General features: G+C 41.5%; 1 protein-coding gene across 13 annotated transcripts in view; it reads left to right on the top strand.

Moving 5' to 3' along the window:
• Window positions 1-14059, top strand: part of EPC1 (enhancer of polycomb homolog 1) — a 70026-nt gene that overhangs the window by 35955 nt on the left and 20012 nt on the right. For all 13 annotated transcript variants that reach the window (XR_009725010.1, XR_009725012.1, XR_009725013.1 and 10 more), the window contains 4 exons: window positions 11010-11169; window positions 12585-12730; window positions 12818-13024; window positions 13388-13536. Coding sequence is in view for 10 of the 13 variants with exons in the window: in XM_061350393.1 (XP_061206377.1) it covers window positions 11010-11169; window positions 12585-12730; window positions 12818-13024; window positions 13388-13536 (662 nt within the window). In the remaining 3 variants the exon portion in view is untranslated. The remainder of the gene's footprint in view (window positions 1-11009; window positions 11170-12584; window positions 12731-12817; window positions 13025-13387; window positions 13537-14059) is intronic.

The following is a 14059-nucleotide window of genomic DNA, read 5'->3' on the forward strand; positions in this document are numbered from 1 at the left end:
CTGAGTAATTGCTGTTTAATCCTATGCAGCTGTTTTAAATTGGCATTTGTTGCTGAGATATAATTATTACAGTAATTGCAGTGGAATCCTTCCTAATTGACTACTCATGAGACCGACTTCAGTTGATTAACAAAGTGACCACCATAGTTTTTCTCCAGATTTGGAATATGAAAGGGCAGTTATAGACTCTGTTAACAAGAAAACAGCTTTCTCCACTGCATAGAATTATTCAGGACATTGAGAGATCTTGGCAGCTTCAGAAGGGAAGATTACAGCCATGTGTTTTGGATGAATCTTCCAGCAGCTTAAATTTATGTGAGAGGGTGTTTACTCTGTGTGCATATATACGAGTGGTCATAATAGAAAGATGGTTTACAATTGCTGTGGGAGATGGAAGTGATCTGCTGTCTTCTTACAAGACCCGTCACAGGGGAGAGCAAGGAGTGACAGCCAGTAACTCAGAGCCACGCAGCTGCTCACTCAATCCTCTCCACCCCCTTCTTCCTCCGCCCGGCTCCCAGAAGGATAGGGAGGAGAATCGAAAGAATACAACTCCCATGTGTTGAAATAAGAACAGTCCTGTAACTAATGTATAGCACAAACCACTACTGCTACCGCCAATGATAATAATGATAAGGGAAATAACAAGGGAAGAGAATACAGCCACTCACCACCTACTGACCGATACCCAGCCAGACCCGAGCACTGATCTAGGCCTTCCAGGTAACTGCCCTCAGTTCTACATTCTGGGTGTGACGTGCTGTTGTATGGAATAAGTCTTTGGCAAGTTTGGGTCAGGTGTCCTGTCTCTGCTTCCTCCGGGCTTCCCCTCCTCCCTGGCAGAGCGTGAGACTTAGAAAGTCCTTGGTTAGAGTAAACATTACCTACCAACAGCTAAAAACACCAATGTTATCAGCATTGTTCCCAGGATGAAAGTTGAAAACAGCACTGCACCAGCTACTAAGAAGGAGAAAAATGACTGCTGCTGCTGAACCCAGGACAGTGACATAATGCTGCTTTGTTGACCCACCATTCTGTGTGCTTGTTGTGACCAAATTTAAAGTATTGCTAACACATTACATGATATTCATGTACTTGAGGTCAAGAGGGTATGCTTGGCAACACGACTGTTGCCTTGCCATTATCAAAGGTCAACTCTATAAGCTGGTATTCAGGAGTTGGGATTTGCTGTCTCGGAGTCAAGAATCAGTGTAATTCAGGGACTGATCTTGTGCCAGAATATCTGTTGAAGACTTCTCTGCTCTTCAGGGCAGCATCAGATTGCCCTCAGCAGTACAACTTCAATCAGGATTGGACTCTTCACCAGCAGTTGTTTGTTACAGTTGCTGTAACAAACTTGTCAGAATGTCTTTGCTCTTCTACTTGTAGTTATGTGTGACTGGATATAGGTAATAAAAGGAAAAGTGTGTGTTATGTTTCTGAAATAAGTGCTTCTCTAATAAGCTGTGAAGCCTGTTATTCAGGAAGAACTGAGCATTTTTGCTTCCTGTCCTACTAGAAACCACCAGAGCTACTTGGTGCCCTAAAGATAAGAAAAATACAAAAGAAATCTGGAGTGTCTGAATAGTTTACATCATCTAGGATAGTTACTGTGTTCTTGGCTGTGTGCTCTGTATCTCTGCAGCCTTCCTGGTGTCTGCCTGTCCCTGGGTAAGCATTTTCTTTTGCAGTGGCAGATAACTAAGCCCCAGAGAGTCCCGCAGAAGCATGCTTCTGATTCCTGAACTGGTTCTGGGAATGGGAGGGGAATAATGCGAGTGAGGAATAAGGGGTGGCATAAGAAAAATAAAAAACTGCATGTAGCTCTCCAAGATCAGTCTTTGTGATCCTTCTAATTGTGGATTTAAAATATATCTGAATAGTAAGTTACAGGATAACTAAGGTCTGGTAACAGGAGGAGGTGGTGAAGAGAATGAGCCAGTTTGCTCTTTTTATTCCTTTCTGTGCACAGATTTAATGGATTTAATCTGTGGACAAATTTAATTTACAGTGGATCGACTTTCACTCTTGCAAAAGAGGCCACCTTCTCTGATTATGCAGATTACTGAAATCTCTCATATGGCTGAGAGACAGGATATGTACCCCAGAGCTCACTGAGCCAAGTACAGTGGGGAGGTTGGGGAGTGGTTTGCAGCCAGTAGGTCATAGAAGCACTTCAGTAGTCCCTACCATATGTTACATGATGAGTCAGTCTGAATGGGCTTAGTGTGCAGTGGGGTCTCATGGCAACTTTGCTGTGTTGTCTTCCAGTACCTTTCCACCAGTAACTGCTGCTGATGTGAGAGAGCCTACTTATAGGAACAGTACCGTTGCTGTGAATTTAGCAGCCAAAAATCTTTACCTTATAGCCTGGAATCAGGTTGTGCTTGCAGCAGTTCATCACCTCTGACTGATGTATTAACAACTTCTGGTTGGTCTGGTTTTGGTTTTTGTTTGAGTTGTTTGTTTTTTTGTTGTTTGTGTGTGTGTTTTTATGGTTTTTTGTTTGTTTATTTGTTTGTTTATTTGTTTTGTTTGGGTTTTTGTTTGGTTTTATTTTTCCAGTTTCTATTGGGTTTTTTGTTAATTTGAGCTTACCTACAGAGTAATGTGTTTGTGCTTAAGATCAACTGCAATTTTGTTGAATTTGTCGTGTGTTTAGGTGTTTTTCCAAGAGAGATCTGGATCACCAAGTTGCCAGAAGGTAGAACGAGTATAAAAAAGACAGGTCTGCGAGTCTGTATGCTTGTGTGTCAATTCTGTGTCAGTTGTGATCTGTTTTGGTGTAACTATTGTGAACCTAATGCTTCTTAAGGACACCAGTTTCAACAGGTGGTTGCTTTCAGTTCTGATATGTTAAGCATTGTAGGATGAGCTGTGAGATTATAACTTTGGAAAGCACTTCTGTCAAGCAAGGGGCAGGTGGGAGAAGATTCTCCTCAGTCATGCTGATGTAAATCAGCAGGTCTGTGGAGATCAGCTGGGCAGTGGCTGGCTGTGGTGCTAATGACAGAATTGACTGTGGTGTCTTTTTTTTATAGTTCCTGGATTTTGGAGGCAAAGATGTGATAATGATGTGCACAGGCTTGTGAATTTGGAGGATTTCTGCTCTAATCTACATAGTGGATTTAAGAATTGGCTGTTTTGGTCATGTCTGTAAGCAGGTGTGCCTTAAATGATTATTTCTTTTAAGAGCTCTGGAATAATTTGGGTAAATTATTTGACAAAACACACAGCCAAACTGCAAAACAGTAGATTGCTTCTTTCACTCATTACTACTGCACTGATTTATATTTTTTTTTCCCCAATTGACTTTCTAAAACAGTAACATGCATTCAGTCATTCTGGTTTGTTCAGCTGTTAATGACAGGGTCATGTCACTTTGTCTTAATGCATTGCGTTGTAATTATATTGCTTTGAATTTCATCTCTAAGGTGTGCTGCAGAGTAAATGCTTCATCGAAGGAACCTTTGTTGCTCTGGCAGTGTCAGTTTTCTTTGAGAAACGGTGGGAACCTAACAGTCATATTGCCAAAAACAACTTACCAAGAATTACCAAAACATGAAAGAAGGCAAATGCTGCTAGCTTCCAGTTGCTATGCTTCTGCTTGTCTGTTCTTGCAGCCAAGACTGCCTGCTTGTTGTTGGGTTGAACCACAATTACAGTATCCTTTCTTTATGCTCTAATTATTGTCATTCAGATTTTTTAAATGTAATGCGCTAGAAAAGCATCAAGTACTCAAGTAGTAAAGTTGAAGAATTACACTCATGTCCTTGCATTATAATGCTGTTTCCGCCCCCAGAGCAGAACTGAACAAAAGTTCCAGCTCCTTCAGGCTGCAGTGAGAGCTGCTCTGCTGTGTTCCTGCTTTCCCTAAATGTCTGTTACTGCCAGCTTGCCATAGATTACCTTTTTGCTCTTTGGTGTTTTGAAGCATGCATGGCAATACTGATGCAGTGAGTGAATACAAGGGGCAAAATTGGTAACTTCAAGAGAAATGAAGTGTCATGGTTTAACCCCAACCAGACAACTTGTTCACCCACTCCCCCCCCCTTCTTGAACTCCCCCTACTCCTGGAGGGACAGAGAGGAGAATCAGAAAGAATGCAACTCCCACGGGTTGAGATAAGAACAGTTTAGTAACTAAGGTATAACACAGATCACTACTGCTGCCACCAATAATAGTAATGATAAAGGAAATAACAAGGGAAGAGAATAGAATACCTCATCACCAGCCGACCGATAACTCACCCCCCCAGCCCAACCAAGCACTGACCGATACCTCCTCCAACCCTGCAGTCCACCCTAGCCCCTTCCGGGTCACTCCCAGTTACATCCTGGGCATGATGTGCTGTGGTATGGAATACCTCTTTGGTCAGTTTGGGCCAGGTGTCCTGTCTCTGCTTCCTCCCAGCTTCCCTCCTCCCTGGCAGAGCATGAGGCCCACAAAGTCCTTGGCCAAACCAAAACATCATTTTTTTCAGCCCTGTTCCCAGCCCAAAAGTCAAAACACAGCACTGCACCAGCTACCAAGAAAGAGAAAAATGACTGCTACTGCTAAACCCAGGACAGGAAGACTGCAGGACAAAGAATGGTGTCTATATGTAATTTTGCTTAGATCTAAGTACATCCTGCCTTGCTACATTCTGGGTACTCAGAAGGGTTGCTTTTCTGGTTGGCTTTTCATGTAGACTGTCTAAAGAAAATTTCTAAAGGAGGACAGTGGTTGTTGAGCTTTTGCTTGTTTAACCAACTGGCAGGGTAAATGATAAGTGTTGGAATTCTAACTGTCCAGATATTTTTGTGGGCAGGAATATAGTGGGATGAATCGATGCTGTTTTGTGTTACTGGCTGTGTTAACGAAGCTGCTTTTTCCCTCAGGCATTGTCTCTGGACTGAGCGGTCCTGTTGCATCCCTTCGGCTCTGGGATTGCCTGACCACATAATGAGTCAGTGTGGGAAGCTAACCTGGTGGAAAATTAACTGAGTGGAGGAAGAGCAAGCAGGGTTTTAGGTTTTGAATGAAGTTTCTGAGTAGCTTTAAATAAATTTAGTGCAGGATAAGGTAAGAATATTCTGTAAGTGTTTGTAGTAAGAGGAAACCTTGATTGTATTTGATACTGAAATAGTTGAAATGTTTAGCTGCCATAGCTTTTCTTCCGTCTTCATACTTCTATTTATTTTTTTTCTTGGCATTCATTTTTAAATAATTTTGGGTTTAATTTAGTCATGCAGCTTAAGCTAGTTAAATGGCTACAAAAGGGAATCATCTTTGTCTCTTCCTTTCCCCACTGCCCCCCCTGCACCTGCTCCAGCAGGGAGCTAATTTGTCAGAAGATTAGTTGTTTCTAATTGTTTTCAGGGAGAGCAGGAGAGAGATGGCTTTCTGTAGGTTTGGTTCCCTGAGCTGTTATCACAGGTTCAGTCTGGCAAGAGGCAGTGGTAACGTGGTGCACAAGACTGCACCTTGTAGTGGTAGCTGTTAGATGAGTTTCCTTCTGACAAATTACAGCCTTTGAACTTGACTAACCCACCTAAAATTCATGCTAGGAATATAAAGACACAGTGAAATAATTTCACAGCTATTTGAGAATTTCTAAGGGGCAGATGATGTTCCAGAAAATGGGAAAAGGCACTGCAACTGTGATGCTGAAAAAAACCCCACATAAACACCACCCCTCCCCCAGCCCCCCCCCCAAAAAAAGAAACACCCAAAACAAACAACAAACCCACAAAAAACTGAATCCCAGCCCAACCCCCCATGACAACCTGTGGAAAAGGTAGGAGCCAAAGGGTTACAAATAAACTATCTTAATGGAGTTTCTGGAGGAATATGGATAATTAAATTATTCAACCCCAGTAAGCACCTGGAAGATACTAATATTTTGTGAGCAACTAATAGGAGTTTTTCAAGAAGAAATCCTGGTTACTCCCCTGTAGCAGGGACTAAGTGCATAGCTTCATGTTGACCTTTAAAAAATGCTTTTTGATACTGCTGTGATATGCAGTGAATGAAAACAGTATTATAGAAACTCTTGTATAGTGGAGCTATATCTGATTAAAGAAACTCTGGAAATTGATGAACAGTCAAAGTTAAAAGATTTGTTAATTTTCTGAGAGGTCTCTCTTTGAATGGGTGTTGGTGTTCAGGAGTGAATGAGGTTTTGCGTTTGGGAGGGAGTGATCAGCTGTGCAATCGCAGTGAAGGACGACTGCAGGATAGAAACTGTAACCTGTAGTAGGTTAGTTAATAGTAGATACTCAACGTGCTTTCAGATTAAAAGTGAATGCTTCCAGAGCTACCAGTCAGACCTCATTATATATGTATTATCAGGAAAGAGAGATGTGCAGAGCTACCAGCTGAGATGTTGACTTTGGGGGAAAAGTTGCTGATGATGATTTATCCAAATAAGTGAGAACATGATGCATGGGGTTGTAAAGGGGAGGTGACCTTGTCTGCTGATTTTTGTTTATTTAGAATCATAGAATCATAAAATAGTTAGGGTTGGAAAGGACCTTAAGATCACCTAGTTCCAGTCCCCCTTGCCATGGGCAGGGACACCTCACACTAAACCATGTCACCCAAGGCTCTGTCCACTTTGGCTTTGAGCACTGCCAGGGATGGAGTGTTCACAACTTCCCTGGGAAACCCGTTCCAGTGCCTCACAACCCTTACAGTAAAGAACTTCCTTATATCCAATCTGAACTTCCTCCATTTAGGTTTTAACCCATTACCCCTTGTCCTGTCACTACAGTCCCTAATGAAGAGTCCTTACAAGCATCCTTTTAAGCCGCCTTCAGATACTGGAAGGCTGCTATGAGGTCTCCACGCAGCCGTCTCTTCTCCAGGCTGAACAGCCCCAACTTTCTCAGCCTATCTTCCTATGGAAGATGCTCCAGTCCCCAGATCATCCTTGTGGCCCTCCTCTGGACTTGTTCCAACAGTTCCATGTCTTTTTTAAGTTGGGGACACCACAACTGTAAACAGACTCCAAGTGAGGTCTCACAAGAGCAGAGCAGAGGGGCAGGATGACCTCCTTCGACCTGCTGGTCACGCTCCTTTTGATGCAGCCCAGGATGCGGTTGGCTTTCTGGGCTGCAAGCGCACACTGCCAGCTCATGTGAAGTTTCTCATTGACCAACACCCTGAAGTCCTTCTCCGCAGGGCTGCTCTGAATCTCTTCTTTGCCCAACATGTAGCTGTGCCTGGGATTGCTCCAACCCAGGTGTAGGACCTTGCACTTGACATAGTTAAACTTCGTAAGGTTGGCATCAGCCCACCTCACAAGCGTGTCAGGGTCCCTCTCGATGGCATTCCTTCCTTCCTTCCAGCGTATCAACCGAACCACACAGCTTGGTGTCATCAGAAAGCTTGCTGAGGGCACACTCAATCCCACTGTCCATGTCACCAACAAAGATGTTGAACGAGTCCGTTCCCAACACTGATCCCTGAGGGACACCACTCGTTACTGATCTCCAGCTGGACATTGAGCCTTTGACCACAACTCTTTGGGTGCAGCCATCCAGCCAGTTCTTTATCCACCGAGTGGTCCATCCATCAAATTGATATCTCTCCAATTTAGAGACAGGGATGTTGTTTGTGACAGTGTCGAATGCTTTGCACAAGTCCAGGTAAATGACGTCAACTGCTCTGCCCCTGTCCATCAGTTCCTTAGCCCCATCGTGGAAGGCCATTGAAGTGGTCAGGCAGGATTTCCCCTTAATGAAGCTATGCTGGCTGTCACCGAGCACCTTGTTGTTTTTCACGTGCCTTAGCATGCCTTCCAGGAGAATCTGCTCCAAGACTTTGCCAGGCACAGAGGTGAGACTGACTGGTCTGTAATTCCCTGGGTCATCCATTTTCCCCTTCCTGAAAATGAGGATTATACTACCCTTTTCCCAGTCATCGGGAACTTCACCTTACTGCCATGATTTTTCAAATATGATGGCCAGCGGCTTAGCTATTTCATTCACCAGCTCCTTCAGGACCCACGGATGGATTTCATCAGGTCCCATGGAATTGTGCACGTTCAGGTTTTTAAGATGGTCTCAAACCAGATCCTCTCCTACGGTGGGCCTAAGCTCTTCATTCTCACAGTCTCTGCCTCTGCCTTCCAAGACTTGGGCGGTGCGGTCAGAGCCTTTGCCAGTGAAGACTGAGGCAAAGAAGTCATTAAGAACCTCAGCCTTCTCCAAATCCAGGGTAGTCAGTTCTCCTGATACCTTCCGGAGAGGGCCCACATTGTCCCCAGGCTGTCTTTTATTTGCAATATAGCTGTAGAATCCCTTCCTATTACCTTTCACATCCCTAGCCAAGTTTAATTCTAACTGGGCCTTAAATTTCCTAACCTCGTCCCTAGCTTCCCAGACAACACCCCTGTATTCTTCCCAGGCCGCCTGTCCTTGCTTCCGCCTTTTATAAGCCTCTTTTTTTCCCTCAAAGTTTCCTCAGCAGCTCCTTACCCATCCAAGGGGGTCTCCTGGCCCTCCTGCTGCACTTCCTTCTAGTTGGGATGCAACACTGCTGAGCTTGTAGCAGGTGATCCTTGAATATCAACCAAGAGTCTTGGGCCCCCCTGCCCTCTAGGGCTATATCCCATGGAACCCTACTAAGCAGGTTTCTGAAGAGGCCAAAGTCTGCTCTCTTGAAGTCCAGGGCAGTGAGCTTGCTGCACGCTCTTCTCACTGTCCTGAGGATCTCGAACTCGACGTGAAAAGTCATTTCATTTGTCATTTTTCAGCTTGAAAAGATACGCCATTTAGTGGCATGTCTTTTGTGATGAATTGAGACAGGAACATCAGATTAGTTTAGCTGTTTCAGTGGATGAACTTTTAGCCAGTTGCTTTCATGGTATGTGGTATTGGAATCATAGAATGGTTAGGGTTGGAAGGGACCTTAAGATCATCTGGTTCCAACCACCTGCCACGAGCAGGGGTGCCTCGCACTAGACCAGGTTATTGAACACTGCCAGGGATGTGGCATTCACAGCTTCCTTGGGCAGCTTGTTCCAGTGCCTCAACCCTCACAGTACAGCACTTCTTACTTGTATCTAACCTGAATCTCCCCTGTTTAAAACTTGACTACTAAAACTCTCAGCTCAAGTAGTGAGTATTTTTGTAATTGGGATGAGAGTCAGGTAAAACTGATTTCTGCTTCTGTTTCCACAGCATTGTGGAGATTTCTCTAAATACGTGTTACTGAAGCCTGTTAGGAAGACAATATAGAGTACTGGTACTAAATAGCAGTGAACATTCCTGTATCAGAGGTGGATCAGGGACATTGAAATCTTAATTTAGTGTCTAACCCTGTTCCCTGAAACAAAACATTTATTTGTATTTCAGAACACAAGTTGGGATAAACGTGCCAGGAATCCTTCATATTATTATAAAAATAATAAGCCTTTGCTGTTATTCAAAAGCCGTTGGTTATTACCATGTATTTAACATAGAATCCTACAACGCTATATGAAAATTAAGCTTAATTCCTGGTTCCGCAACAGTTGGAGCTGTTGTGACAAAATCCTGAAAATTTATGACTGTTCATACAAATTCAAGGTGTCTGGCAGCAGTGCTTCATTAAAAGGCAGACATTATTTTGTATCATACCTAAGAGAGAATTCCTAGGTGACAGATGTGTCTGCACTTAACAAATGCTAGAGGATCAAAATCAGGCCAGTGATTATTACTTGTGACTGTGTGATATGTCGTGTTCTCAGTAGTCTCATGAGGAAACTTAATGGGACACGTGAAAAAAAATATCTACAGCTTGTTTGAAGGTAAAGACAGAGTAGAATCCTGTGAATCCTTGCAGCAGTTACACCTTGGAACAGATTTTAGTTTGAGGCTTCATTAGCTTTGCTGTTTAAAACAAAGCCTATTTTGTGGTTATTTTAAGTTGAGACAGAAGATGTTAATTGCCTTTATTGTACTGAAGAGGGGATAGATTGATGTCAGACAAAGATACCATAAGATGATACAGATGAATGCTGATACCTTTTACTTCAGTATTAAAATGGATTACCCTGCCACTCTTTTGCTGTTGTTCCTGGTTTGAGTATTTCAGTAATGTGGTTTATAGCAGATCTCTGGTAGCTGTATTGGTACAACTGATGCAGCACTGCTTTACTGGGCACCGAGAAAGGAACAGTTTAGATACTTAGGAAACCAGCTTTAGTAATAGGGAAAAAGTACTGTTACATTGTCAGTAAACCATTTACATACATGCGTGCATCCTGCTGTATTGAGTTTTTGTTGGTAACTCTGCTGATACTACTTACTGTCATGACAGCACCACAGGGATGCATTTGAATATTGGCATTAGAAAATTACTAGAATTCATAATGTGATTGATCTTTACTCAGGTTGTAGTAACATATAAATGGAATTTACTTTTGAGTTTGAAAAACAATTGCAGATTTCTGAAAGTTATTTTCACCCTCATGACTTATAGTTTAATAATAAATTGACAGATTAGGAGTGAGAAAAGGAGGATAATGGAAAGCATTGCAATAAATGAGAATGTCTTTAGAAATCATTCTCTGGGTAAAAATAGTTGTTTCTTTTCTAAATAGATGATAGCAGGCCTCCTTTCCGTTTTTTTTATGTCACTGGCTGTGAAATGGCTGTAGAAAATACAGACTGATACCAGAGTAAATATCTGTCTGCAGCTACTTGTTATAATCTGTGTATGTAATCAATCATAAGTGTCTCTCCGGAAATATGTAAAGATGGATTTATGTGAGCCAAGAACATACAACTTGACTTACTAAGTTTAGTAACTGAAGTGTCGTGTATGTTTGTATAGGGGGGAGAGCTCCACCTACTGGAAAAACCTTCCAGTTTATGGAGTGTATTTTGGGTCAAGATCGATTGCAGTATCGATTTCTTAGGTCTGGTCTCAGGGATTTGGAATGTGAGCACTTGCAAGTAAATAGACTTCCTTCAGCTTTAAGAAGCCTGTGCCCTGAAAATATTTTCTCGTATTTTCATCTTGATTTCTTTTGTTTATAGGAGCATCATCTCCAGCGGGCCATCTCAGCACAACAAGTATATGGAGAGAAGAGGGATAACATGGTTATACCAGTTCCAGAAGCAGAAAGTAATATTGCATACTATGAATCTATATATCCTGGAGAATTTAAAATGCCAAAGCAGCTGATTCACATACAGCGTAAGTGAATTAATTTATTCATTGAAATCTACATCCAGAACTTTATCTTGCTAGCAGTATTTCAAGAGGTGAGTCTTAAACGTCTGTTGAGCTCACATCAACTCACTTCTGAGAAGTTATTTTTCCCAGCATGTAAAGGAACAACATACTTGTTGAAAAGGTACATTTAGTTCTTGATCAAGAGATAAACAGATACACTTCTTGATTCTTTATGTTAATACTTCACAATTCACAATCTCAAAGGCCTGTTTCTGCCCTCTGTAATAGTACTTAGTAGTTACAGCTTGCAGAGAAATTTAGGCTAGTTAGCAAGGGCAGACAAAAATCTGCTTGAAGAGGAGAACATATAATACATAGTTAAGAAACAGAGGACTTGTTCCCTGAAGCTTAACCCGGATATAATGACAATAAAGTGGATTGGGAAGCCAAGCAGAAATGGCAGCAGTAGTAGCATTTGCCTCTGCCTGGATGGAAGTATTCTACATCTAAAAGTAGGTGGGTTTTGATACCACTGATGACTTGCAGATGTGCCTGGGTTTTGTTTTTGTTGGGAGATACCAGCTATTCTGTATGGATGAGACCCTGAATGTGAGCACCGCGTTACTTCACATACCTTTTGAAAACATTTAAAAATGTAATCTGTTGCAGAATTCTGTTTTGCAGTGTAATTTGTAGAATTTAAAATATAGTATCTGTCATTTAAACAGACCTCATGCCTTATTAACTTTGGTTAAAGGTTAGACTTCTATATCAGTCTGAGCATCAGTGATAGCTTAAAGTATTAGAATTGTGAAAAAGTTTGGGTTGAAAGGGACCTTTAAAGGTCATCTGGTCTGACCCCCCTGCAGTGAGCAGGGGTACCTTCCACCATATCAGGTAGATTAGAGCATGTTGCTGTGCTCTGAAGAAAATGAAGAGACTAATATTAGTAGTCTTCCGTGCTGATGTTAAGGTTACAGATTTTCATTCTTTTTTGTGTCTAGTGGTCTAGCAGCTGAAATGGTGATTTTATTTTTTTTTTCAGCTGCACTGTATCTACAGCGTATTTATTGTACCTTTGAAGTGTGTTTGGGCTGAAGTCTTAAGTTTTGATAATACTGTGTAAACACAGCATTGAAAATACTGAGACCAATCTAAAAGTTTCTTACTGAAAGCAATGAGGTTTGACCAGTAGTAAGCTTTCGTTAGTTAACATTATATAGTCAAAAAGCCTTTACTCCTGATTTTTAATGGTGTGCATTTTTTTATTTTATTTTTTTTTTTTTGAGAAAAAACTAGGTATAGCTTCAAAGTAGCATTACGACAACATTCAAATAATTGTGGGCTTGTCTTCAGAATAATCTGGTGTATACTTTGATATTGCTATTAGGACAAAACATTTCTATAGTAAAACTAACTTTCACTGTGGTGTTTAGCTTTTAGTTTGGATGCTGAGCAGCCGGATTATGACTTGGATTCAGAAGATGAGATCTTTGTGAACAAGTTGAAGAAAAGAATGGACATCTCTGCTTTGCAGTTTGAGGAGATGATAGACAGACTAGAAAAGGGCAGTGGTCAGCAGGTACAGTGGTACTTTGAATATGAAGAATTTTAAATATGCACTCTGTATATTGCTATATGAAAGTGACATGCTGGGCTTTACATTTAGCCAGTCAGCCTGCAAGAGGCCAAACTGTTACTGAAAGAAGATGATGAATTGATCAGAGAAGTCTATGAATACTGGATTAAAAAGAGGAAGAATTGTCGAGGTCCCTCTCTTATACCAGCAGTGAAACAAGAGAAGCGTGATGGTTCCAGCACAAATGACCCTTATGTTGCTTTTAGAAGACGAACAGAAAAGATGCAGACACGAAAAGTAAGTAAATCTGTTCCTCTTTCTGCTTGCTTTCTCCTCCTTTCCTCTCTCTCAGAAAGTTGCTTATATAAAAAAACAATCCTGCTATGTAGTATAAAGCAGTAAAAGTTGGGATGTTCTTTTGTTTTAATTTGCAAGTGTAAAAGCGTAAAAGAAATTATTTTAGGACAGCTGTTGAACGAAAGTTTATACGCATTTTTTCACTAGATCTGCTAAATCTACTTTCAGCATTGGTAGGCTGTAGCTCATTGATAATGGGCACATGCTTTTTTTTTATGTGGGGTTTTAAATATATAAATATTTAGAACTTTAATTGTTATATCATTTAAATGATGTGGAAACGTATACACTATGTATTTACAGAATCGAAAAAATGATGAAGCGTCTTATGAGAAGATGCTTAAGCTGCGTCGAGATCTGAGTCGTGCAGTAACCATCCTGGAGATGATAAAGAGGAGGGAAAAAAGCAAGAGAGAGTTGCTGCATTTGACACTAGAAATCATGGAAAAAAGGTAATCTTGTTGAAAATTTGCTGCAGAAAGCTTCAAGAACTACTTTGTATTTTGATTCCCACAAATGCTTATAACAGTGAGGGGTTTTTAGAAGTATTTAGGCTCTTTCACATTTACAGGAAAAGCATATTTTCATATATGGTAGGGGGGAACCAAACATTAGGAAGGTGCTTATTATGGCAAAGTAACCCAACATACACATCTGCATTGTTTCGTTACATGTGTACATGTATTCATAGGGTGGTGAGGCACTGGAATAGGTTGCCCAAGGAGGCTGTGAATGCTCCATCCCTGGCAGTGTTCAAGGCCAGGTTGGACGAGGCCTTGGGTGATACGGTTTAGAGCGAGGTGTCCTTGCCCACGGCAGGGGCGTTGGAACTTGATGATCTTAAGGTCCTTTCCAACCCTAACTATTCTGTGATTTTATATAGCCTGTTATACAGGAAGAGAGATCTTTATTTCAGGTAAATTCTTTGCAAGTTTGTGTTAAATAAGTAGATTAAGGAAATCCCAGCGAATTTTA

The sequence above is a fragment of the Neopsephotus bourkii genome, unplaced genomic scaffold (assembly GCF_033783945.1).
Source record: "Neopsephotus bourkii isolate Nb327-2 ecotype Australia unplaced genomic scaffold, CSIRO-AGI_Nbou_v1 NB_53, whole genome shotgun sequence".
Taxonomy (NCBI): Eukaryota; Metazoa; Chordata; class Aves; order Psittaciformes; family Psittacidae; genus Neopsephotus; species Neopsephotus bourkii.